The following is a 27,921-nucleotide window of genomic DNA, read 5'->3' as shown; positions in this document are numbered from 1 at the left end:
TGCAGATGGATCTTTATTTCTCGGAGTTAGCAGGGATTCAGGGTCTGCAGGACTTCTTCTCTGACGGTTCCGCTGCCACAGAATCTGTAACTGCAAAAGAAGATTACAAAGGGTTAAATCAGCGCAAGTCATCCGTGGCTCTCAGGACAGGGGGACCCATCACAAAGAGCTGAGAGGTTCCTGGGGTAAGAGCTCCAGGGGACAGGATGGCGGCTTTGTAAGGGGAGTGAGACCCGGGTGCCACATTCAGGAACATGGGAACAGAGCAGCCGCAGGGCAGCTGCAGTGCCCGGGTCTAGTGGCAGCACTGTCCCAGACAGCAGAGACACTAGGTGGCCACCGCAGACCAGCGTGCAAACTGTGGTGTGGGGCCAAGGAACTCCGTAGGGAGTCGAGCAAAGTATTAGGTGTCATGTACAAGTGGAGAGGACAAGTCAGGGTCAAGGGCACCTGGTGGACAAACCTGATGGTTATGGTACAGGGACTCAGAGGCCAGAGCGTCGTGGACCCCACCTCACCACGTGTATCTGCTGGACCTAACCCTGCTCAGACATGGCTGCCCGAAGGCTTATCTTACACCTGTTGTAAGTCTGTAATGAGGTGGTCAGAGATAGACGCTGTGAAGACTCGGAACACCGTGAGGTCCAACCGTAACAGCCGTGACCCCAAACATTCTGTGCTGGAGGATGTAGGTTGCCTATGCCCCACTGAGCCACCCAGGTGGCTGCTGACAGGTGCAGTGGACCCTGCTCTCACCCCAGGGTGGGTATGGTGACTGCTCTATGCCCCACTGAGGCACCCAGGTGGCTACTGACAGGTGCAGTGGATCCTACGTTCACCCCAGGGTGGGTATGAGGACCATGGATAACAGGTTTTACTTACGTTACTCCATCTTTTCCATACTGGACGGTTGCAGATGAGGCCCCGATTGTGGGGAAGAGAGGGTTAATGACGTTATTGTTCCAGATGAATTTCACTTTGTTGAGTTTCCCAACGTCGGTCTCCACATCGATGTACCCCGTGTATGAGCTCCCTGTGTTGATGTAGCCACTGCATAGAGGAATATTATTATTTTTATATAGCACAATTGATTCCATGGTGCTGTACATGAGAAGGGGTTACATCAAAATACAAATATCACTTACAGTAAACTAACCAACAATGACAGACTGATACAGAGGGGCGAGGACCCTGCCCCCGGGGGCTTACATCCTAAGTATAACCTCCATCATCCAGGCCAGCCTGCAACATGGCTCTAGGTGGGCTCCATATTGGCACAGTATAGCACCACCTGGTTCTCCTTGGGTAATATATGGGCACCTTATTCCAATTCCATTAAATGGACACCATGTGCCACCATCTGGGCATTACATGGGCACAGCCTGACATTACATGGGCACAGTCTGACATTACATGGGCACTGTGTGCCACCATCTGGGCATTACATGGGCACAGCCTGGCATTACATGGGCACAGCCTGACATTACATGGGCACTGTGTGCCACCATCTGGGCATTACATGGGCACAGCCTGGCATTACATGGGCACAGCCTGGCATTACATGGGCACTGTGTGCCACCATTTGGGCATTACATTGGCACAGCCTGGCATTACATGGGCACAGCCTGACATTACATGGGCACTGTGTGCCACCATCTGGGCATTACATGGGCACAGCCTGGCATTACATGGGCACAGTCTGACATTACATGGGCACTGTGTGCCACCATCTGGGCATTACATGGGCACAGCCTGGCATTACATGGGCACAGCCTGGCATTACATGGGCACTGTGTGCCACCATTTGGGCATTACATTGGCACAGCCTGGCGTTACATGGGAACAGCCTGACATTACATGGGCACAGTCTGACATTACATGGGCACTGTGTGCCACCATCTGGGCATTGCATGGGCACAGCCTGGCATTACATGGGCACAGCTTGGCATTACATGGGCACAGCCTGGCATTACATGGGCACTGTGTGCCACCATCTGGGCATTACATGGGCACAGCCTGGCATTACATGGGCACAGCTTGGCATTACATGGGCACTGTGTGCCACCATTTGGGCATTACATTGGCACAGCCTGGCGTTACATGGGAACAGCCTGACATTACATGGGCACTGTGTGCCACCATCTGGGCATTGCATGGGCACAGCCTGGCATTACATGGGCACAGCTTGGCATTACATGGGCACAGCCTGGCATTACATGGGCACTGTGTGCCACCATCTGGGCATTGCATGGGCACAGCCTGGCATTACATGGGCATAGCCTGGCATTACATGGGCACTGTGTGCCACCATCTGGGCATTGCATGGGCACAGCCTGGCATTACATGGGCACAGCCTGGCATTACATGGGCACTGTGTGCCACCATCTGGGCATTACATGGGCACAGCCTGGCATTACATTGGCACAGCCTGACATTACATGGGCACAGCCTGGCATTACATGGGCACAGCCTGACATTACATGGGCAAAGCCCGGCATTACATGGGCACAGCCTGGCATTACATGGGCACTGTGTGCCACCATTTGAGCATTACATGGGCACAGCCTGACATTACATGGGCACAGCCCGGCATTACATGGGCACAGCCTGACATTACATGGGCACAGCCCGGCATTACATGGGCACAGCATGGCATTACATGGGCACTGTGTGCCACCATCTGGGCATTACATGGGCACAGCCTGCCATTACATGGGCACAGCCCGGCATAACATGGGCACAGCCTGGCATTACATGGGCACTGTGTGCCATCTGGGCATTACATGGGCACAGCCTGGCATTACATGGGCACAGCCTGGCATTACATGGGCACAGCCTGGCATTACATGGGCACAGCCTGACATTACATGGGCAAAGCCCGGCATTACATGGGCATTGTGTGCCACCATCTGGACAGGTGCAGTCTCTGTTCCTTCACGTACCTGTAGATTTGATACTGACGAGTGTTTCCATTGGGACCAAACAAGGAAACGTGGAAGAATCCCTGGACGTTCAGAGATCCGACGACCTCTATGGTGACCTTGTATCTCCAGCCTGGGGGCATCAGGAAGACGAGCGTTATACTGTGGACCCCGCTGTATATCTGATCACATTACATATCTCTATACATTAGTGATTGGACATTGCGGCTTCTTGGGTCTGGTGTGGACGACCCTTCATGACGTAGCAATGCGTCTACACTGGATACATTGTCACAACCCCTCAGCTGTGTGAGTAGAACAAGGTCAAGACGAGGTTTTTAGGGTCGCGATGTAACCAGAATGTTTCCGTACACTGACAACAGAGACACAAAATCACCAGGAAAGTTCCTAGTTACATAATGGCATCAGGGAGGTGACACTTACGAGCGAAGCTGGACATATCACCGGTGTTGAGGAAGAACTTCTGCCCGGAGGCGCCCTTGTAACTATCTGCAAAGTGTCCCATTCTTGGGCACCCCCCACTGGGGCACGGGAACCCCGAACCCTAGAAGAAAGCAGAAATAAGAACCCATGAAGGCTCCTGCCCCGAGATTAGATTCTGGGAGATCTGAGTGCTTCCAGTGCGGGCACCAGTGGGCAGATGTCCCCATATCCTGGGCGATCTGGAGCTGTGACACGAGATTGTGAAAGCCAAGTGACAGCCCCCGAGAAATGCAAAATCACCAGAAGTGTAAAATGTCAGCACTGAAGTAACAGGTCAGTGATCCTGGGGTAACTGATCCCCACAAGTGAATATACAGATGATATAGCCAACGTTTCCACCTGACAAGGTCTTCATCAAGGTTCTCTTGTAAAAGCAGAAACAGACGACCGGATTTTCGGTATGAGTGCGATCTGACAAAATATCGGATCATGCGCTGACCAATGTTATTCTATGGAGCCATCCACGTGTCAGATTGTTTCCTCGGTCCAACGTGGAGTAAGGGAAAAAAAAGTCACTGCATGCCCAAGATTGATCTGAAATTCGGATCGCACTCGGTCGTGCACATCAATACGTGGATGGAAAACATCAGACTTGCCCTCGGATGACATGTGAGTATAGTCCATTTCCACACACTGACACTATGGAGAAGATCTTCTAATCCAAGAGCATCAGATCACACTATGCCGACACTGATCACATCACACTATGCCTACACTGATGAGATCACACTATGCCTACACTGATCAGATCACACTATGCCGACACTGATCAGATCACACTATGCCGACACTGATCAGATCACGCTATGTCGACACTGATCAGATCACGCTATGCCGACACTGATCAGATCACGCTTTGTCGACACTGATCAGATCACGCTATGCCGACACTGATCAGATCACACTATGCCGACACTGATCAGATCACGCTATGCCAGTGCAGCGCCCCAGAGTCCTGGTCGTTGCAGTAATGTCGCTCTGCCACTAAGGGGAGTGATGTTATATCTGATTGCACTAAAGGAGTTCACCTGACCAGGTATCACAGTCACACATTACACTTCACCCTCCGGCCACCAGGGGGAGCAAAAGGCACTATGTATTAGGCCACTCCTCACACTGGTAAAACTGGGGGTTGGATAGGAAGTTAGAACAGAACGCAGCCTGGGAGAGCTCCAGGGAGGACCTGTCAGGGGTTGTTTCCTGACAGGGGCCTAGCAGAAAGGATAGAGCGTGACGGAGCTGCACCTGCACTACCTTGCGGCGGTATCTGTTATGACCTGGTGGTTAAGAGCACACGGAATGACCTGATAGTTACCAATAATATAGGACGAGCTCTGGGACGTGGGAACTCTGCTGACCGCAATCCCTAATCCTATCACACACACTAGAAATAGCCGTGGAGCGCTCCTGACGCTCCCTATGCGCCTCGTCACAGCCTAAGAACTAGCTAGCCCTGAAGATAGAAAAATAAGCCTATCTTGCCTCAGAGAAATTCCCCAAAGGAAAAGGCAGCCCCCCCCATATAATGACTGTGAGTAAAGATGAAAACACAAACACAGAGATGAAATAGATTTAGCAAAGTGAGGCCCGACTTATGGAACAGACCGAGGATAGGAAAGGTAGCTTTGCGGTCAGCACAAAAACCTACAAAAGACCACGCAGAGGACGCAAAAAGACCCTCCGCACCGACTAACGGTACGGAGTCGCTCCCTCTGCATCCCAGAGCTTCCAGCAAGCAAGAATATTCAAAATAGCAAGCTGGACAGAAAAATAGCAAACAAAATAAACCCAAGCAGAACTTAGCTTATGCAGGGAAGACAGGCCACAAGAACGATCCAGGAGAGAGCAAGGCCAATACTGGAACATTGACTGGAGGCATAGAGCAAAGAACTAAGTGGAGTTAAATAGAGCAGCACCTAACGACTTAACCTCGTCACCTGTGAAAGGAAACTCAGAAGCCGCAGCCCCACTCACATCCACCAGAGGAAGCCCATGGACAGAACCAGCCGAAGTACCATTTATGACCACAGGAGGGAGCTCGACAACAGAATTCACAACAGGTATCCTAAGAAGGACACAAAGAGAAGGATATTGTGGAGTGAGAACGAGATCATAGCACAAAGGAGAACCAGAAGGAGTCGTGCCCCGAGAACGGCAACGTCCTACTGAGGCGCGTAGCCGGTGGCCGGAACACCGAGGAAGTAACTGACTCCAAGCATTACTTCAAATAACGGCAGGACAGTTGATTATAGATTGTCCAAACAAGAAAAAAGTAAAGCTGCACAGCCGCTGACAATATCAGCTGTAATCCACACGTGGTGTGATGGGAGAGCCCATCCCTCAGAGCGGAGGAGACCCGTTGAAGCGCTGCCGTAGGCGCGAAACGGCCGTTGTCTTTCCCTGCTCACCTCCTTGTTACCTCTGCTCCCCCGTGCCATGAGAATGCGATTGTCACCGTATTTTCTTCAATAAAGGATTTGGCCCACACTACCTTCGGTGAGTGCTGCCGCATTTTCTTTTGTCTATCATGGATTTGATTATAGATTGGCTGTCTACCTTACATCACCTAAGAAGACATAGGGGGCAAGCGTGGAGAGGGGCGTCTCTAGGGTCCCAGAATAGCTCCGAACCTTCCCGTCAAACGGGTGCGTCCTATCCAGATAAACTTGGGGGACGGAGAGATTGGGGGACGGAGAGAGAGAGAAAGAACGAATACGAAAGTTGTGAGGACTATCCCGAATGCTCAGCAGGGAAGAACTACAACACACAGGCTAGTGGTAGGCACTGATTTCCACCTGCAAAGGGAACTCTGCATGTGCCTTCGTATCGGCCGGTCTCAGACAGCCCTGTTAGCAGTGCTCTGGATTGCGGATCCCGAAGTCTTCAGTAAAAGGTAATGAGACTGCAACCTTGTGTCCTCGTTATTGACTGCGCCTCACATCATCACCACCTACACCACTGGGAAGCCCCGGGGATACACTTCACCTGTGGGAAGTTACACCATCTACCTGCCATCACATCACCCCAGTGGACCCCAAGCAGCGTCGGTCACCCTGACCGAATACCACAGGTGGCGTCACGAAACCTTGGCCGACTTTCATCACCCCTTTCATTGGACGCCCCTGATCAGATCACACTATGCTGACACTGATCAGATCACACTATGCCGACACTGATTAGATCACACTATGCCGACACTGATCACATCACACTATGCCAGTGATTTTGAACTTCTGTGAACATCTGGACTGAAGATATTGTTAATGTTGGGAATTTCATAAAATCTTGAAGGGCTGAGAACATCCCACAACCCGCCCCACAAGAGGTCATCACGGGCGGGGGGAATAACTCAGGTGCTGATAAAAGGTCAAGACAAATTATAATCTGTGATCATGTAGAGAGAGATGTCAGTGTATGCATGATTCCCGTTAACCAGACATTCGATCGCGGTGCTTTCGCTAGGCCGAATGATCTTTGTGATCAGCCTAGTAAGTTTCCTTCTTAATTTATTTTTAGTTCATGTAATTGTAAATGCTGTATTACTTTGTCCCCTTTGTAAAATATTTTGTATATTTTTTTTTATAAACACTGCCTATCGTTCTGGATTAAATATAAAATGTAACAGTTCTGCTCCTTTTGTTCTGTAACCCGCATCCCAAAGCCATATGTTGCCAGAACCAGGCCTCCAGTCAGCTTGTAGAAAAACGACTGGTGGTGGCGATGAGTAGTTCTTGGGTTATCATGTATCTAGCAGTGACCATACCGGGATATATACACGAAACCCATCTGTGGGAATTGGAGGTGTTTATACCGTACGCTCACTGTTAGCTTATCAATAACCGGCCATAGAGGAAACAGCCACAGCCTCCTCTGTTAATAATCGGTCAATGGTGTAATTACCCTGACGATAGGGGGCAACAGAGAGATGTTCGTTACACAAAGATGACAGCGTGGCTGGTTCAGCTTTGACCCCCATGGTTGTGATCTATGACAACCGTTCTCGGCAGCACTTCAATATCAGGAAATTATGCCGGAGAAGAGCCAGCGTCGGTGATCATCCAGTGCCCGAAATTCTCCATCATACTGTGAGAAGGTGAACGGGCGCCGAGCAACAGCAGTGTGGTCGCCTGTCACTTGCCTGACAGTCATAGAAATGCAACATAAATGGCCGTGTGCCTCGCTGATATGGGGACACGGTGTGCCTGAACCCTTACCGAGGAAAATGAGCTGTAAGTAGAGGTGGGGAACCCAACAAAGGCGTCCGGCTGCAGAATGGTCTCTGAGTAATACTTGTAACTGCGCAAGTGATTGCAGGCGACAAAATCCCGAGTCCCTGCCGGAAACCGAAGAAAGGCACAATGGAGAAACAGACTATCTGTGGTGTTACATGGGACTGCAGGTGACATCTGCTACATTATCTGTACTGAGGGAGTTATCACTGTGTTATCTGTGGTGTTACATGGGACTGCGGGTGACATCTACTACATTATCTGTACTGAGGGAGTTATCACTGTGTTATCTGTGGTGTTACATGGGACTGCAGGTGACATCTGCTACATTATCTGTACTCAGAGAGTTATCATTGTGTTATCTGTGGTGTTACATGGGACTGCAGGTGACATCTGCTACATTATCTGTACTGAGGGAGTTATCACTGTGTTATCTGTGGTTTTACATAGGACTGCAGGTGACATCTACTACATTATCTGTACTGAGGGAGTTATCACTGTGTTATCTGTGGTGTTACATAGGACTGCAGGTGAGATCTACTACATTATCTGTACTCAGGGAGTTATCACTGTGTTATCTGTGGTGTTACATAGAACTGCAGGTGACATCTACTACATTATCTGTACTCAGGGAGTTATCACTGTGTTATCTGTGGTGTTACATAGGACTGCAGGGGACATCTGCTACATTATCTGTACTCAGAGAGTTATCATTGTGCTATCTGTGGTGTTACATAGGACTGCAGGTGACATCTACTACATTATCTGTACTCAGAGAGTTATCACTGTGCTATCTGTGGTGTTACATAGGACTGCAGGTGACATCTACTACATTATCTGTACTCAGAGAGTTATCACTGTGTTATCTGTGGTGTTACATAGGACTGCAGGCGACATCTACTACATTATCTGTACTCAGAGAGTTATCACTGTGTTATCTGTGGTGTTACATAGGACTGCAGGTAACATCTACATTATCTGTACTCAGAGAGTTATCACTGTGCTATCTGTGGTGTTACATAGGACTGCAGGTGACATCTACTACATTATCTGCACTCAGAGAGTTATCACTGTGCTATCTGTGGTGTTACATAGGACTGCAGGTGACATCTACTACATTATCTGTACTCAGAGAGTTATCACTGTGTTATCTGTGGTGTTACATAGGACTGCAGGTGACATCTACTACATTATCTGTACTCAGGGAGTTATCACTGTGTTATCTGTGGTGTTACATAGGACTGCAGGGGACATCTACTACATTATCTGTACTCAGAGAGTTATCACTGTGTTATCTGTGGTGTTACATAGGACTGCAGGTGACATCTACTACATTATCTGTACTCAGAGAGTTATCACTGTGTTATCTGTGGTGTTACATAGGACTGCAGGCGACATCTACTACATTATCTGTACTCAGAGAGTTATCACTGTGTTATCTGTGGTGTTACATAGGACTGCAGGCGACATCTACTACATTATCTGTACTCAGAGAGTTATCACTGTGTTATCTGTGGTGTTACATAGGACTGCAGGCGACATCTACTACATTATCTGTACTCAGAGAGTTATCACTGTTATCTGTGGTGTTACATAGGACTGCAGGTGGCATCTACTACATTATCTGTACTCAGAGATATCACTGTGTTATCTGTGGTGTTACATAGGACTGCAGGTGACATCTACTACATTATCTGTACTCAGTTATAACTGTTATCTGTGGTGTTACATAGGACTGCAGGTGACATCTACTACATTATCTGTACTCAGAGAGTTATCACTGTTATCTGTGGTGTTACATAGGACTGCAGGTGATATTTTTACCTTGCCAGATGCCATCAATGTCCACTATTTGTGACAGTGCGTTCTTCTTACATCCTGGCATTTCCTCTCCGCCATTCGGGAAGAAGTCCACATGTCCGACCAACTGACTCATTCCGAAACCTGGTGGGACACAACCTATCACTCAGCCTATTGAGACCTTAGTGGAGGATAGGAGTTATTCCCTGCGGTGTCTCCTCCGGGATTATACTCGCCTACATTGGGGATTATCGGGGCAGCGTCTGTATGGATGGCATCAACAAATGCAGCATCTGAGGGGTCCAGCCTCACCTCAACTGGAGTCCCCTGGAAATAGGGTTCAGCAGGATCCAGTCCTGTGAGAGCAAGAAAGAGATCACAGGATTACAGGGCATTAAAAGAGGGAAGAGCAGTGATCCCGGATTACAGGGCATTAAAAGAGGGAAGAGCAGTGATCCCGGATTACAGGGCACTAAAATAGGGAAGAGCAGTGACCCTGGATTAGAGGGCACTAAAATAGGGAAGAGCAGTGATCCCGGATTACAGGGCACTAAAATAGGGAACAGCAGTGATCCCGGATTAGAGGGCACTAAAATAGGGAAGAGCAGTGATCCCGGATTACAGGGCACTAAAATAGGGAAGAGCAGTGATCCCGGATTAGAGGGCACTAAAAGAGGGAAGAGCAGTGATCCCGGATTACAGGGCACTAAGAGGGGGATGAGCAGTGATCCCGGATTACAGGGCACTAAAATAAGAGGGCACTAATATAGGGAAGAGCAGTGATCCTGGATTAGAGGGCACTAATATAGGGAAGAGCAGTGATCCTGGATTAGAGGGCACTAAAAGAGGGAAGAGCAGTGATCCTGGATTAGAGGGCACTAATATAGGGAAGAGCAGTGATCCTGGATTAGAGGGCACTAAAAGAGGGAAGAGCAGTGATCCTGGATTAGAGGGCACTAATATAGGGAAGAGCAGTGATCCTGGATTAGAGGGCACTAAAAGAGGGAAGAGCAGTGATCCTGGATTAGAGGGCACTAATATAGGGAAGAGCAGTGATCCTGGATTAGAGGGCACTAATATAGAGAAGAGCAGTGATCCTGGATTAGAGGGCACTAATATGGGGAAGAGCAGTGATCCTGGATTAGAGGGCACTAAAATAGGGAAGAGCAGTGATCCCGGATTAGAGGGCACTAATATAGGGAAGAGCAGTGATCCCGGATTAGAGGGCACTAAAAGAGGGAAGAGCAGTGATCCTGGATTAGAGGGCACTAATATAGGGAAGAGCAGTGATCCTGGATTAGAGGGCACTAATATAGGGAAGAGCAGTGACCCTGGATTAGAGGGCACTAAAATAGGGAAGAGCAGTGATCCCGGATTAGAGGGCACTAATATAGGGAAGAGCAGTGATCCTGGATTAGAGGGCACTAAAAGAGGGAAGAGCAGTGATCCTGGATTAGAGGGCACTAAAAGAGGGAAGAGCAGTGATCCTGGATTAGAGGGCACTAATATAGGGAAGAGCAGTGATCCTGGATTAGAGGGCACTAATATAGGGAAGAGCAGTGATCCTGGATTAGAGGGCACTAAAAGAGGGAAGAGCAGTGATCCTGGATTAGAGGGCACTAAAAGAGGGAAGAGCAGTGATCCTGGATTAGAGGGCACTAATATAGGGAAGAGCAGTGATCCTGGATTAGAGGGCACTAATATAGGGAAGAGCAGTGATCCTGGATTACAGGGCACTAATATAGGGAAGAGCAGTGATCTTGGATTAGAGGGCACTAAAAGAGGGAAGAGCAGTGATCCCGGATTAGAGGGCACTAATATAGGGAAGAGCAGTGATCCCGGATTAGAGGGCACTAATATAGGGAAGAGCAGTGATCCCGGATTAGAGGGCACTAATATAGGGAAGAGCAGTGATCCCGGATTAGAGGGCACTAAAATAGGGAAGAGCAGTGATCCCGGATTAGAGGGCACTAAAATAGGGAAGAGCAGTGATCCCGGATTAGAGGGCACTAATATAGGGAAGAGCAGTGATCCTGGATTAGAGGGCACTAATATAGGGAAGAGCAGTGATCCTGGATTAGAGGGCACTAATATAGGGAAGAGCAGTGATCCTGGATTAGAGGGCACTAATATAGGGAAGAGCAGTGATCCTGGATTACAGGGCACTAATATAGGGGAGAGCAGTGATCCTGGATTAGAGGGCACTAAAAGAGGGAAGAGCAGTGATCCCGGATTAGAGGGCACTAATATAGGGAAGAGCAGTGATCTCGGATTAGAGGGCACGAATATAGGGAAGAGCAGTGATCCCGGATTAGAGGGCACTAATATAGGGAAAAGCAGTGATCCTGGATTACAGGGCACCAAGAGGGGGATGAGCAGTGATCCCGGATTAGAGGGCACTAATATAGGGAAGAGCAGTGATCCTGGATTACAGGGCACCAAGAGGGGGATGAGCAGTTCTCTGGATAACAGGGCACTAAAACGGCGATGAACAGTGATCCCGGATTACAGGAATTATATCCATGAATCACTCAATGACACATTCTGCTGTTTGTAACATTGTATCAGTGCAGATTAGTTGCTTCTTGTGCTGAGTTATTCAGTTTCAAGAAGTATAAAATGTCCATTCTTATTTGCGGACTTCAAGCAGAGATCTTGTATAGTTCAATATTTCGCTGAGCACTTTTTATTTCTTTCTAATTTCCTCTAATTAAAATCACCTGTTATTCTTGCGATTCCTTTCCTCCTCTTCCCGACCTCTCCGGCCGCGTGCGCCCCCAGACTGTGACCGATGACATGAACGTTGGCAGGAGAATAACCAAAGTTACTCTGGAAAAAAGAAGAATTGTGACCGAGTCGTAATAATGGTATTACAGCATAGGGAGATCCCAGTGTGTTATGGCGGATCAGTGACAACGACCGAAGGCAGCATAGGGCATCAGGCACACATTGAGGAAGCATAGGGCATCAGGCACACATTGAGGAAGCATAGGGCATCAGGCACACATTGGGGAAGCATAGAGCATCAGGCACACATTGAGGAAGCATAGGGCATCAGGCACACATTGGGGAAGCATAGGGCATCAGGCACACATTGAGGAAGCATAGGGCATCAGGCACACATTGGGGAAGCATAGGGCATCAGGCACACATTGGTGAAGCATAGGGCAACAGGCACACATTGGGGAAGCATAGGGCATCAGGCACACATTGGGGAAGCATAGGGCAACAGGCACACATTGGGGAAGCATAGGGCATCAGGCACACATTGGGGAAGCATAGGGCATCAGGCACACATTGGGGAAGCATAGGGCATCAGGCACACATTGGGGAAGCATAGGGCATCAAGCACACATTGGGGAAGCATAGGACATCAGGCACACATTGGGGAAGCATAGGGCATCAGGCACACATTGAGGAAGCATAGGGCATCAGGCACACATTGAGGAAGCATAGGGCATCAGGCACACATTGAGGAAGCATAGGACATCAGGCACACATTGAGGAAGCATAGGGCATCAAGCACACATTGGGGAAGCATAGGGCATCAAGCACACATTGGGGAAGCATAGGGCATCAGGCACACATAAGGTACACTTAGGGCATCGAGTACACATCGGGCCCACATAGGCCATCTGGAACACATAAGGCATCAAACACACATATGACATCGGGCACACATTGGGCACACTGCATCACTTAGGGAATCAGGCACACACTTAGGACATCGGGCGCACACAGGGCATCGGTCTCACATAGGCACAATTAGAGCATGGGGCACACATAAGGCAGACTTAGGGTGTCAGTTACACATCAGGCCCACATAGGGCATCGGGCGTGCATAAGGCACACATAGGGCATCTGGAACACATAGGCCATCTGGAAATCATAGGGCATCGGGTACACATAAGGCATCAAACACACATAGGACATAGGGCACAATTAGTGCATCACTTAGGGCATAGGGCACACATACGGCATCGGACGCACATAAGGCACACTTAGGGCATTGGGTATATTTCAGGCATCTGGAACACATAGGACATCGAGCACACATCGGGTACCCATATGGCTCACTTAGGGCATTGGGTACACAGAGCGTCGGGCACACATAGGGCACCGGGTACGCATAAGGCACACATAGGGCATCAGGCACACATAAGGCACATAATGCATAGAGCATCTGGCACACATGGTACAGCGAGCACACATAAGGCATGCTTAGGCACATCTACACATAGGGAATTGTGTACACATAAGGCATCAAACACACATAGGGCATTGGGTATACATTGGGCATCGGGCACCACAAGGGGCATTGGGCACACAAAGGGCACACTTAAGGCATGGAACACACATAGGACATCAGGCACACTTAGGGCACCCGGTACACTTAAAGCACACATAGGGCACACTTAGGGCACAGACAGAGCACACTTAGGACATCGGGCACACATAGGGCATCCAGAACACGTAGGGCATCTGGCACATGTAGGATATCAGACACACAAAGGGCATCAGGCACACAGTCTCCCACTGCTGTGACAGAAAGCAAATCCAGGGTTCTCCACCGCAGAAGAACTTCCAATCACCGATCTAACCCAAACATTTTCCCGGGTATCATCAGTGGACCACCTACCGAGAGAATATCAATAAAATAGGCAACTTCTGCCCCCACTACCCGGATGTTATTGGCAGCCTGTGTGTAAAGAGTCCGCGAGCCGCCACTCCAGTCGATGCAGAAGCAGTTGACGTCCTCTATCTTTAGCATGAGCTTTAGAGAGAAGAGGTGACATACGTGAGTGCTGCAGAGGCCGGGCAACGTGCGTGGAGTGGGCAGCGTGCAGGAAGTGGGCAGCATGCAGGAAGTAGACAGCGTGCGGGAAGTGGGCAGCATGCGGGAAGTGGGCAGCATGCAGGAAGTAGACAGCGTGCGGGAAGTCGGCAGCGTGCGCGCAGTGGGCAGCGTGCAGGAAGTGGGCAGCATGCGGGAAGTGAGCAGCATGCGGGAAGTGGGCAGCATGCGGGAAGTGGGCAGCGTGCAGGAAGTGGGCAACATGCGGGAAGTGGGCAGCATGCGGGAAGTGGGCAGCATGCAGGAAGTGGGCAGCATGCAGGAAGTGGGCAGCGTGCGTGGAGTGGGCAGCGTGTGTGGAGTGGGCAGAGTACTGGCATTGGGCAGCGGGCGGGCAGCGGACATGCACCTTACACATGTCCATCAGCCAGCTCTCCTCCCCTTTATCTACGAAGCCATGAATGATGAACCGCGTCTTCCTGCTTGTCCTGAAGTTCGAGGCGGAGATGGTGGAAGGGTTAACAGCGTTCACCTCCTGCAAATAATAACGGTTGAGTCAGGTAACAGCAACAATCAGCAGCCAGAGGACACTAATATGGCCTACAATCAGACATCAAAAGCCACACCACTAGCACCAACATCCACCTAACCCACTAAAGGTCCCATTATTACAAAGGGTGAGTGCAAGGCCGGGCACAGAGGAGATGATCTCTGATGCCAGGAGCAGAAGAGCTGATCTCTGATGCCAGGAGCAAAGGAGCTGATCTCTGATGCCGGGAACAGAGGAGCTGATCTCTGATGCCGGGAGTAGAGGAGCTGATCTCTGACGCCGGGAGCAGAGGAGCTGATCTCTGATGATGGGAGTAGAGGAGCTGATCTCTGACACCGGGAGCAGAGGAGCTGATCTCTGATGCCGGGAACAGAGGAGCTGATCTCTGATGCCAGGAGCAGAGGAGCTGATCTCTGATGCTGGGAGTAGAGGAGGTGATCTCTGACGCCGGGAACAGAGGAGCTGATCTCTGACAGAGGAGCTGAGCTCTGATGCCGGGAACAGATGAACTGATCTCTGTCGCCAGGGGCAAAGGAGCTGAGCACTGATGCTGGTAGCAGAGGTGCTGAGCTCAGATGCCAGTAGCAAAGTAGCTGATCTCTGATGCTAGGAGCAAAGGAGGTGATCTCTGAGGCCGGGTGCAGAGGAGTTGATCTCTGACGCCGAGAGCAGAAGAGCCTGATCTGTCACAAGACAAATGTCTAATGACCTGGGACCAGTGGCTCCTTTCCTGGCCCTAACACTAGGGGGTGCCCTAGCTCGCCCTGTTCTCAGATGGCGATGACACCGGGGCCTTCGCCCTTGCCTTATCTCCTAAGTTAGCCCTTCATCTGTCTCATTCCCTCACCCAGGTAAGCCGGGGCGCTGCCATCCACCGCAGTACACCAACTCAACAAAGAGGGCAACAAAGACAAGGGTAAACTAAAAACTACTCACACACAAAATATTCACTCAGATATAACAAAGAAATCCACCAGGGTGTGCAGGAAAGGAAAGACATCAAAACAGGAAAGGATATGGAATTATCAAGCGTACAAACCAAACACTCGCTTCTAATTCCTCCAGCTCTCCTTCTCATACCAACTTCTCTCCCTCCTATTGTCATGCAGCAAGTGCTAACTCTGACAAGGACTAGGTAATCGAGCCCAGAGTTTATAGGGAAAAGAAGTGGCTAGCCGAGCACAGCAATTTCCAACTTGGCCGATTAACCCCTGTTCTGCTGGAAAAAATAAACACGGTTAATGAACCGAAGTGCTACTTCTCAGCGGCGGAGTAGGAGCAACCAGATGCTGCGGTCTTCTGCCATTGCAGGAACCCCGTGACATGATTTCTGACGCCGAGAGCAGAAGAGCTGATCACTGACGCTGGGCGCAGAGAAGCTGAGCTCTGTCGCCGGGTGAAGAGGAGCTGATCTCTGATGCCGGGAGCAGAAGAGCTCATCTCTGACGCCGGGAGCACAAGAGCTGATCTTTGACGCTGGGAGCAGAAGAGCTGATCTCTGACGCCGAGAGCAGAAGAGCTGATCTCTGACGCCGAGAGCAGAAGAGCTGATCTCTGACACCGAGAGCAGAGGAGATGAACTCTGACACCAGGAGCAGAGGAGGTGAACTCTGATGCTGGGAGCAGAGGAGCTGAGCTCTGACGCCGGGAGCAAAGGAGCTGGGCTCTGATGCCAGTAGCAGAGGATGATCTGGGACCAGGAGCTCCTTTCCTGGCCTTATCACTAGGAGCGCCCTAGCTACTCCTGTTCCCTGGGATACTTCAGATGGTGAAGATGCTGGGGCCTCCACCCTTGCCTGATCTCCTAAGTTAGCCCTTCATCTGTCCCCTTCTCAGCGGCAGAGTAGAAGCAACCAGACGCTGCTGTGCTGTTCCATGTAAGTTATGCTCTTCAGTTTCTATGTATTATTTTTATGCTGTGTATGGTATTTGTTATATTTTACTTTGCTGCCACCTAATGTCATTTTTCCGTATGGCAGCTTGTTATTCATTAATTTTATGGACACGCATTTCACATACGGTTCAAGGGTCACGTCTCCTTCTTCCTGCCGGCAGCCATTTCATTTTAGTCTGCTTGGTGTTGTGAGAGGACACGCTTGAACCGGACTTAGGAAGGCATCAGTCTTTTGACCTCTTGCTGCTCACACTTGCAGCCATACTTGGTGCTACATCTTACTGTACTTTGTCTACACCTGCATTTCTGGAGAAAGTACTGTATTACCGATTATACACTGTATGTCCAGATTTTCAAATAAACAAGTCTGGATTACACAATCCCTGGTGTGCATCATCTCTCTGGATGCTGAACAGCATTGGTCCTGTCTGCCCTGCATCGAGGAAACGGAAGGTACGAATCTCTCACAACCCCTATTAGTCAACTACACCACCATTCGCCTCATGTGGGGACAGAACAGTCAAAAGACTGCCTTGAAGCCTGGCAAGAATCATCACCCTTATATCCCTATCCATGTGCCTGTACTCTGCCTGCTCACATATTGCAGCCCTGCTCTGCTAAGAAATCTCCTGCTGCATCACCTCAGAACGCATTGTGCATAAAGACTCTGTGTATTATACCACATCGCTGCAGATCGTCGGACTGCAGAACCCCGCAATTCTCCAAAAACACCTTGGGAATCTTATCAGGGGGTCTCAACAAAGCAGCACCGTGATTTCCAGACACCAATTCAAAAGTTCCATTTCTAAAAGAGACAGCGCACCTTAAATCAAAATGGCAGAAAAGGACCTTACGCAGTTCCCCAATGCTGAAACAGAGCAAATACAACCCAATACTGTCTATTATGAAGACCAGGAAGCAGATCCCGCTTCCGCAACAGACCCAGAAGCACGACCAGTACGCTCCATCAAGCCAACGCTAAAGGTCCTCGAGAATTACGGTTCCACAAGGGATGAGTACAATGACAACCTGGATGACTTATGGGAACAAGTTGCCTCCCTCATGTCAAGCGTCCAACGCCACAAAGATGATGCAGCGAGTTTACAGGACACTATAAGACAGCTAGACGCGGCCCACGGCAGATACAAGAGACTGTCCGCAAAGTATGCTGCCTTCCTAAAAGACTCTAAAATAGACGAAGCCCTATCAGAGTTAAGCAAGGCAGACTCCACAGACAGAGAAAGGGACGCCGCCGTGCAAGACGCCAAAGATAAAGCGGAGCTTCGTATCGCCCATCTGCAAGAAACTAGATCGCACAGGTCAGCCTCGCTAAACACTCTGTTCGGTCATATAATTCATCCTGCTCAAGAACTTCAGCCCTCAGCAACAGAATTGTAGAGGCCCGTTTAAATGCAGAGCGGTCCAAACTAAGACGTTCCTACACAGAAAAGAAAGCTGAAGCAGAAGTCAAGAAAGCAGAGGCAGAAGCAGAGGCAGAAGTCAAGAAAGCAGAAGCAGAGGCTCGAGCAAAGATTCTTCAAACAGAAATGGAGGAAGAAATCGCATTAGCTGAAGTAAAAATACTCGACCAAGCATTGAAGCAAAACCTCGACCCAATATGCCTGCCACCACAGGAAGAAGACGACCCAGCTGTTCGTACCAGAGACTACGCGCAGAAACAGATACCTGCAGCGCACACCTTCTCCAGCGACATTCAACACAACATTGCAGAAACGTCCAAGTCAGCCCAACCTATGGTGCCAGTATCGCCCACAGCCCCTACAGAGACCCAAGACCAACGCCATGATGCACCCCCTCAGGAGCAGTCATCACCGCAAGACGACCACAAGGCACACTCCAGCCCGCCTCCACAGTTCAAGCAGCAGTCATCAGAATCTCCAGAGGTTAAACCACAGCTCAACCCTGCAGCGACATCATTCTACCCGGGAACAATTCACCCTTCTACACCACACAGCGTATACGCCCGAGGGGCACCACACGCTAATACGGTAACAAGGAGTGAAGGATCAGACATGTCCGAGTTTGCCAGGTTCATGGTGAGCAGGGAGCTAATCAACACTAGCCTCTCGAAATTCGACGACCGTGCAGAGAACTATGAGCCTGGAAAGCAACTTTCAAGGCCGCCATTGCTGACCTCAACCTATCCGCGGAGCAGGAGCTCAACCTCCTGGTAAAATGGTTGGGCCCTGAATCCACAAAACTGATCTCTGATGTCGGGGACAGAGGAGCTGATCTCTGATGTCGGGGACAGAGGAGGTGATCTCTGATGTCGTGGACAGAGGAGCTGATCTCTGATGTCGGGGACAGAGGAGCTGATCTCTGATGTCGGGGACAGAGGAGCTGATCTCTGATGCCGGGCGCAGAGGAGCTGATCTCTGATGCCGGGATAAGAGGCTTTATGTCTCTTACCTGGAAGTTACTGGGATTAGAAGTAGTGAAGAGCAAAAAGCGAACATTGATCTTATCCGGAGACCACGGCAACTGGGATATCGGCCGCTCCACCGTCCCGGCCCAAGGAACATTGTCTGTGAAACACCCAATCCTGGAATAGCAGACCTCGCCACCTGCAACGGGGAGACAGAATTACACCATCTGTGCAGAGCATCGCTCCTCCACCTACTGACAGATACATGGTGATATATCCTGCAGATTATTACACCACTGACGTCTCTGCAGAGCATCGCTCCTCCACCTCCTCACAGATACATAGTGATATCCTGCAGATTATTACACCACTGACCTCTCTGCAGAGCATCGCTCCTTCACCTCCTGACAGATACATAGTGATATATCCTGCAGATTATTACACCACTGACCTCTCTGCAGAGCATCGCTGCTACGCCTCCTGACAGATACATAGTGATATATCCTGCAGATTATTACACCACTGACCTCTCTGCAGAGCATCGCTCCTCCACCTCCTGACAGATACATAGTGATATATCCTGCAGATTATTACACCACTGACCTCTCTGCAGAGCATCGCTCCTCCACCTCCTGACAGATACACAGTGATATATCCTGCAGATTATTACACCACTGACCTCTCTGCAGAGCATCGCTCCTCCACCTGACAAATACACAGTGACATATCCTGCAGATTATTACACCACTGACTTCTCTGCAGAGCATCGCTCCTCCACCTCCTGACATACACAGTGATATATCCTGCAGATTATTACACCACTGACCTCTCTGCAGAGCATCGCTCCCCCACCTCAGTCCTAACAGAAATAGTGATGTATGGTATATTGCAGGTCAGTATAGCATTGCCCTCCCTATAGAGCTGCAGAACATTGCATAGACACAATATACGTGCATCACTTGTGTCTGACCTTTCACAGCCGCCACCAGGAGGACGATCACCAGTGAGACTCCAATCATCTGTGAATGAAGACAACAGAAAAATAAATATCAAGGAGGATGAGGATGTTCTTATACCAATTATATATAATGTATCTAATCATGAATTGTATCTGTCATGAATCACAGGGGGGATATTTTTGATTATCCCACCGCTGACACTAATATGTCATGAACTGGGGGTGTTTGGTTGCCCTGGTTCTTCCTTCAGGTATTTATTTATATCTCACTTCCCAGTTCCAGTTTGAACTTGCAGCTCTCTGGCGCACCCTTAGCCTCAGGTTAGTCAGGGAACTACACCTAGGATAATTAGTCTCCAGAAAGGCACACTACCAGTGAGGGCGATATAACTATTCCCAGCCACAGCCGGGCAATACACTTATAAAACCCTTTCCGTCACTGCCAGTTTTGCCCCACAAGCCCAGCACGCTGCGCTGCCGCCAGCTCCTATTTCTTATGATTCATAGCGGGTCAGGAGCCAACCCAATCAGCAGCAATGGCTTAGGTCAGAGGACTTAGGGTACGTTTTAGAGCAAGGAGAAAAACACTAGTAAATATTATAGCTTTTACTCCAAAAAGATTAGGCAGTGTTTTCAAATGTATAAAAACGATATTACAAAATGAGACAATTATACTATGTACAAGGCGATTACAAAATAAAAGGGATTAAAGTTGAAAAAGACACTTAGAGTCATTTCAGATCATGGCGAATCATGTGGTGGGGGAGGGACGGCATCAAAATACATCAGAGCAGCTTGCAGAGCTGCTTTTAGCTCTTTTCCTGGGCAAAGACTAAGGCTATGTGCACACGTCCGGAATTGCCGCAGAAATTCCGCAACTGTGCCGCTAGTGAAACGCATATGGAATTGGCACGCGTTTTCCCGCTAAACACTAGTATTTTACAAGCGTAATTAGCTTGCCGAATGCTAGCGTTTTCTAAGCCATCTGTAACATTGCTTGGAAAACTGATTGACAGGTTGCTCACACTTGTCAAACATTGTGTTTGACAAGTGTGACCAACTTTTTACTATTGATGCTGCTTATGCAGCATCAATAGTAAACTATAGAATGTTAAAAATAATTTAAAAAATAATAAATCGTGATATTCTCACCTTCCGGCGTCTCTCGCAGCCTTCCCGCTCCTCGCGATGTGTCCGTTCCCAATAATGTTTAGCGACAATGACCTCAGATGACCGCATGTCATCACAGGTCATTGCCTCACTGGGAACAGAAGCATCGTGAGGAGCGGGAACGCTGCGAGGGACGCCGGAAGGTGAGAATATCACGATTTATTATTTTAAGTCTTTTTTTTAACAATTATATGGTTCCCTGGGCCTCGAGGAGAGTCTCCTCTCCTCCACCCTGGGTACCAACCACACATGATCCGCTTACTTCCCACATGGTGGACATAGCCACATGCAGAAAGTAAGCAGATCAATGCATTCCTATGTGTGCGGTATCCCCGCGATTCTGTACAAGGAATGAACATGCTGCATTTTTTTCCAGAATGCGATTCCGCCACAGAAAAAAAAACACAACATGTGCACAAAAATTGCGGATTGCATTCTAATAATAGGATGCTTAATGTGTGCGTTTTTTTGTGCGGTTTTATCATGTTTTTATAGCGGAGAAATCCTGAACGTGTGCACACAGCCTAAGGGTATGTGTCCACGTGCAGTAAACGCTGCGTGTTTGACGCTGCATAGGGACGCAGCGTCAAACACGCAGCGTCCAGATGTTACAGCATAGTGGAGGGGATTTAATGAAATCCCGTCTCCACTATGCGTGGTAACACGCACGCGGCGGCCCTGCGACTCCGGACATGCTGCGCGTCTTTTCAGATCGCAGCATGTCCGTATATCGTGCGGCGACGCTGCGTCACGGCAAGATATAGCACAGGGCCCTATGCGATGGGTGCGATGATGCCGGATGTGTGCTATGAACATATCCGGCATCATCGCGTCCCAGAAGGGGGCGGGGCTTACCACAGAGCGGGTTTGCCGCTCCGACGATACCGCCGGCCATCCTGAAGGTGGACACGCAGCCTTAAGACTTCCACTCTTGTCCCGCCTCTGAGATTTATACCTGGGCTCAAACTTAAGGCACTCCCACTGTGCTGACCTCACTGGGTGGTTTGGGAACTCCCCTTTCTGAACAGTTATGAAATATTACCAATAGCTCTTAGGGTGAACCTCATAGAAGAAAGACATAATTATCATTATTCTGAGCATGACATGGGGGTTCATTTAAAAATAAACACGAAGTGTATACATGACCTGCTTACGGAGAAATCCATTCCTCAGATTTCGTTGGGTTTGGATCCTAGAGATTTCACTGAGTTATAGATCTATCGGTGGACATTCGGAATATGTAACTTTTATATCTCTATCACTAATTGGGGTCGAGTTATTCCCTCTTGAATAACTCTCATACACAAATGGAAGCACATGGCTGCAAACAAAGAACTGGTTTTCTGCTAACCAACGCATTCTTGAGGGAGGGGGGTGAGTGGTTTAGAATTAAACAAGCCGGCACAGTGAAGGGGAAAAGTTATTTAGGAGGTGCTGTGAGGGGGACCAAGGCTGCAGCATGTGTACCTTACACAGACCTAATGAATGTAGCAGAGCTCAGTGTGTGGTAATGTAGAATCAAATTCTGTACGTCCTATTTCCTGATGGTATCACGTATCTAATTATGAGCTGTATCATGTATCTAATCATGAACTGTATCAGGTATCTAATCTTATCATGAACTGTATCATGTATCTAATATTGCACTGTATCATGAATCTAATCATGAACTGTATCGTGTATCTAATCATGCACTGTATCATGTATCTAATCATGCACTGTATCATGTATCTAATCATACACTGTATCATGTATCTAATCATGCACTGTATCATGTAGCTAATCATGCACTGTATCATGTATCTAATCATGCGCTGTATCATGTATCTAATCATGCGCTGTATCATGTATCTAAATTGTTCCTCGGTCCCAGAATGTTTAGCCCATGTCGGTCTTTCCTGTGCGGCCGGTCCATTCTCTCCTGTGCGGCCGGTCCATTCTTTCCTGTGCGGCCGGTCCATTCTCTCCTGTGCGGCCGGTCCATTCTCTCCTGTGCGGCCGGTCCATTCTCTCCTGTGCGGTCGGTCCATTCTCTCCTGTGCGGTCGGTCCATTCTCTCCTGTGCAGCCGGTCCATTCTCTCCTGTGCGGCCGGTCCATTCTTTCCTGTGCGGCCGGTCCATTCTCTCCTGTGCGGCCGGTCCATTCTCTCCTGTGCGGCCGGTCCATTCTCTCCTGTGCGTCCGGTCCATTCTCTCCTGTGCGGTCGGTCCATTCTCTCCTGTGCGGCCGGTCCATTCTCTCCTGTGCGGCCGGTCCATTCTTTCCTGTGCGGCCGGTCCATTCTCTCCTGTGCGGCCGGTCCATTCTCTCCTGTGCGGCCGGTCCATTCTCTCCTGTGCGGCCGGTCCATTCTCTCCTGTGCGGCCGGTCCATTCTTTCCTGTGCGGCCGGTCCATTCTCTCCTGTGCGTCCGGTCCATTCTCTCCTGTGCGGTCGGTCCATTCTCTCCTGTGCGGCCGGTCCATTCTCTCCTGTGCGGCCGGTCCATTCTCTCCTGTGCGGCCGGTCCATTCTTTCCTGTGCGGCCGGTCCATTCTCTCCTGTGCGTCCGGTCCATTCTCTCCTGTGCGGTCGGTCCATTCTCTCCTGTGCGGCCGGTCCGTTCTTTCCTGTGCGGCCGGTCCATTCTCTCCTGTGCGTCCGGTCCATTCTCTCCTGTGCGGTCGGTCCATTCTCTCCTGTGCGGCCGGTCCATTCTCTCCTGTGCGGCCGGTCCATTCTCTCCTGTGCGGCCGGTCCATTCTTTCCTGTGCGGCCGGTCCATTCTCTCCTGTGCGTCCGGTCCATTCTCTCCTGTGCGGCCGGTCCATTCTCTCCTGTGCGGCCGGTCCATTCTTTCCTGTGCGGCCGGTCCATTCTCTCCTGTGCGTCCGGTCCATTCTCTCCTGTGCGGTCGGTCCGTTCTCTCCTGTGCGGCCGGTCCGTTCTTTCCTGTGCGGCCGGTCCATTCTCTCCTGTGCGTCCGGTCCATTCTCTCCTGTGCGGTCGGTCCATTCTCTCCTGTGCGGCCGGTCCATTCTCTCCTGTGCGGCCGGTCCATTCTTTCCTGTGCGGCCGGTCCATTCTCTCCTGTGCGTCCGGTCCATTCTCTCCTGTGCGGTCGGTCCATTCTCTCCTGTGCGGTCGGTCCATTCTCTCCTGTGCGGCCGGTCCGTTCACTCCTGTGCGGCCGGTCCGTTCACTCCTGTGCGGCCGGTCCGTTCACTCCTGTGCGGCCGGTCCGTTCTCTCCTGTGCGGCCGGTCCGTTCTCTCCTGTGCGGCCGGTCCGTTCTCTCCTGTGCGGCCGGTCCGTTCTCTCCTGTGCGGCCGGTCCGTTCTCTCCTGTGCGGCCGGTCCGTTCTCTCCTGTGCGGCCGGTCCGTTCTCTCCTGCGCGGCCGGTCCGTTCTCTCCTGCGCGGCCGGTCCGTTCTCTCCTGCGCGGCCGGTCCTTTCTTTCCTGCGCGGCCGGTCCGTTCTCTCCTGCGCGGCCGGTCCGTTCTCTCCTGCGCGGCCGGTCCGTTCTCTCCTGCGCGGCCGGTCCTTTCTTTCCTGCGCGGCCGGTCCGTTCTCTCCTGCGCGGCCGGTCCCTTCTCTCCTGCGCGGCCGGTCCGTTCTCTCCTGCGCGGCCGGTCCGTTCTCTCCTGTGCGGCCGGTCCGTTCTCTCCTGCGCGGCCGGTCCGTTCTCTCCTGTGCGGCCGGTCCGTTCACTACTGTGCGGCCGGTCCGTTCTCTCCTGCGCGGCCGGTCCGTTCTCTCCTGCGCGGCCGGTCCTTTCTCTCCTGTGCGGCCGGTCCGTTCACTACTGTGCGGCCGGTCCGTTCTCTCCTGTGCGGCCGGTCCGTTCTCTCCTGTGCGGCCGGTCCGTTCTCTCCTGCGCGGCCGGTCCGTTCTCTCCTGCGCGGCCGGTCCGTTCACTACTGTGCGGCCGGTCCGTTCTCTCCTGCGCGGCCGGTCCGTTCTCTCCTGCGCGGCCGGTCCTTTCTCTCCTGTGCGGCCGGTCCGTTCTCTCCTGTGCGGCCGGTCCGTTCTCTCCTGTGCGGCCGGTCCGTTCTCTCCTGCGCGGCCGGTCCGTTCTCTCCTGCGCGGCCGGTCCGTTCTCTCCTGTGCGGCCGGTCCATACACTGTGACGTTCTCGTCCTGCACCTTCTGGTCCTTGGATTCCAGGATGGGGCGGAGGTGATGGCCGGCGCTGACATTACTTGGATTTACAATGAAGTTAGACACATTTTTTTTAGTTCTATTTATACAGAGGAACCTTGAGGCTCGCTCTGCTCTAGGGCTGCCCGACTTACTGACAAATCAGCGCTTGAACTGATATGCAAGTCAGGCTGAAGGGCTATGGTAGATCTGAAGCCTCTGTCACTCCAGCTCTATTGCCCACCCAGCGCTGCTTCCTCCTGCGTGATCTACAGCCCCCATTCTGAAAGAAGCTGCCAGGAGGCAGCGCTGGGTGGGGAATAGAGCTGGAGTGGCGGAGGCTTCAGATCTACTATAGCCCTTCAGCCTTACTAATATCAGTTCAAGCTCTGAGTTCTCAAATCTGGAGGAGCCAAGTACAAATATTGCTGGACTTGTCTGTGACAGAGCTACATGCGCATGTACGGAACTTGGGCTGAAGTCTTGCTGACAGATTCCCTATAAGAGACCGGATTTGTGATGCGGTAGGGGACATGTGCCATGCTTTACACTGCAGCTCCTCTGGTGGGTTCCAGCTCATTTCTTTGGCGTTGCTGTAGTTTTGGTACTTTGTTCACACAGGGGTGCGGTGATTATAACGTCAGCCCTAGTGGTGCGGTGGGTACACGCATAGGTGCGGTGGGTACGCGCGTTGGTGCGGTGGGTACGCGCGTTGGTGCGGTGGGTACACGCATTGGTGTGGTGGGTACGCGCGTTGGTGCGGTGGGTACGCGCGTTGGTGCGGTGGGTACACGCATTGGTGCGGTGGGTACGCGCGTTGGTGCGGTGGGTACGCGCGTTGGTGCGGTGGGTACGCGCGTTGGTGCAGTGGGTACACGCGTCGTTACCACCACTGTCACCTACGCCCCACACGTGACGATTACTATCACTGGCTCCTCATTTCTTACTTTGTGTTGTTCTAGGTTATGTGCCGACGTCGTGGAGGAACGATTGTTCTATAATGATTGTGAGCCCGCCGGCCGCACTGTGCGCCCCCCTATCCTGGCGTCCAGAGGTGGGAGCGCTGCCTCTAACATCCTGTTACCATCCAGGACCGGACCCCTCACTACGTGCCCCACCACCGGCCGAACACGGCAGTCACTGACCTAAGAATGTACTCTACAGGTTTTAGGGAAGAATTAAATCCGCCAAAGATGGACGGACAGACGGACGGCTGGACAGATAGATGGATGGATAATAGACAGATAGATGGATGGATGGACGGATGGATGGATAACAGACAGCTGGACAGATGGATGGATGGATGGATAGATAGATGGATGGATAGGTGGATGGACGATAAATGGATGGATGGATGGACAGATGGACGGCTGGACAGATAGACGGATGGATGGATACATAGACGGATGGATAGATGGATGAGTGATAGATGGATGGACAGATGGATGGTTGGACGGATGAATAGATGGATAGACAGATGGATAGATGGATGGACGATAGATGGATGGACGATAGATGGATGGGCGGACAGATGGCTAGATGGATGGATGGCTGGACGGATAGATGGATGGACGGAAGGACAGACGGCTGGACGGATGGATGACTGGACAGATGGATGGATGGATAGACGGATGGATAGGTAGATCGATGGACGATAGATGGATGGACGGACTAATGGATGGAAGGACGGACAGACGGAAGGATGGATGGATAGATGGATGGACGGATGGCTGGATGGCTGGACAGATGGATGGATAGATGGATAGACGGACTAATGGATGGAAGGTTGGATGGATGGATGGACGGAAGGATGGATGGATAGATGGAAGGATAGATGGATGGACGGGAGGACGGATGGATGGCTGGACGGATGGATGGATGGAAGGACAGGTGGATTATATCTGAAAGGTTCCCAGGTAAATTACACGCCACTTAGGTGAGGAGTTCCTGTATCCGCCACACAAGTCTCGATTCTGAGAATACTGATTACACGAGTGATACAATGTATCAACCAAAGGAAAGTAACAATAATAAACAACTCTGATAATAACAAATAACAATATCTCCTCTATTGTCCCCGTCCTCCCCACGGTCCGACCTCTGCGGCCATCACTCACCTTGTTCTCACACTTCTGCTGATCTGTGAAATGTGCTGCAGACAGGTGTGTGCGCCATAAAATACACGAGCAGGTGGGAGGAGGAATCCTATCAGATCAGGGTCATATCAGAGGTGAGGAGCCATAAACCGCAGCCGGAGAGACCTGGACCCTGGGACCAGCGCAGCTGGAGACTGATCACCATGGATTGTCCTCACACACGAAATACATCCCGACCTTCTACATCATCCTACACGTTATACGACCTCAGCCGCCAGAGCGGTGGCCCCATCATCCATGGATGCTGTATGTGTAGTGGCCACAGCCCCTCATGGAAGTCACCGATATTGTGACTGGTCCATCGGTGCCTGAATCCTCCACCCAGGGGCGGACAAACCATTGGTTCAACCACCGTGGCCCCAGAGGCAATGGGCCCACTACCACCTCCAGAGCTGCATGCAGATTCTGTCACAGACACATTATAATGAGCTACTGGACC

At 50.8% G+C, this 27,921-nt stretch overlaps 1 protein-coding gene across 2 annotated transcripts; it reads right to left on the bottom strand.

The window, feature by feature from the left end:
- On the bottom strand, positions 1-27,529 carry LOC138666152 (pancreatic triacylglycerol lipase-like). 2 transcript variants are annotated; one of them, XM_069754384.1, is made up of 13 exons: positions 27,444-27,487; positions 20,050-20,098; positions 19,124-19,278; positions 14,659-14,784; positions 14,094-14,228; positions 12,175-12,283; positions 9,691-9,810; positions 9,479-9,598; positions 7,640-7,758; positions 3,366-3,486; positions 2,943-3,054; positions 883-1,050; positions 1-90 (listed from the first exon to the last, which is right to left on the bottom strand). In XM_069754384.1, the coding sequence occupies exons 2-13, from the start codon at positions 20,096-20,098 to the stop codon at positions 27-29; spliced, it is 1,398 nt and encodes a 465-aa protein (XP_069610485.1). In that variant the 5' UTR covers positions 27,444-27,487; the 3' UTR covers positions 1-26. The 2 variants fall into 2 exon arrangements, with proteins under 2 accessions (XP_069610485.1, XP_069610486.1); XM_069754385.1 differs by lacking the exons at positions 3,366-3,486; positions 7,640-7,758 and having other exon boundaries at positions 27,444-27,529.
- Positions 27,530-27,921: the final 392 nt, after the last annotated feature.

The sequence above is a fragment of the Ranitomeya imitator genome, chromosome 2 (genome assembly GCF_032444005.1).
Source record: "Ranitomeya imitator isolate aRanImi1 chromosome 2, aRanImi1.pri, whole genome shotgun sequence".
In the NCBI taxonomy this organism is placed as follows: Eukaryota; Metazoa; Chordata; class Amphibia; order Anura; family Dendrobatidae; genus Ranitomeya; species Ranitomeya imitator.
The sequence above is the reverse complement of the archived record's forward strand: the minus strand, read 5'-3'. Positions and strand labels throughout refer to the sequence as shown.

What these genes read in the sequence shown, in the direction of transcription:
- LOC138666152 (XM_069754384.1), bottom strand. Translation starts at nt 20,098, where the DNA reads ATGATTGGAGTCTCACTGGTGATCGTCCTCCTGGTGGCGGCTGTGAAA. An exon ending in GGCTGATGGACATGTGTAAG is followed by an intron (nt 14,229 to 14,658) that starts GTGCATGTCCGC and finishes TTCTCTCTAAAG; the next exon opens with CTCATGCTAAAGATAGAGGA. An exon ending in TATGGAAAAGATGGAGTAAC is followed by an intron (nt 91 to 882) that starts GTAAGTAAAACC and finishes CTTCTTTTGCAG; the next exon opens with TTACAGATTCTGTGGCAGCG.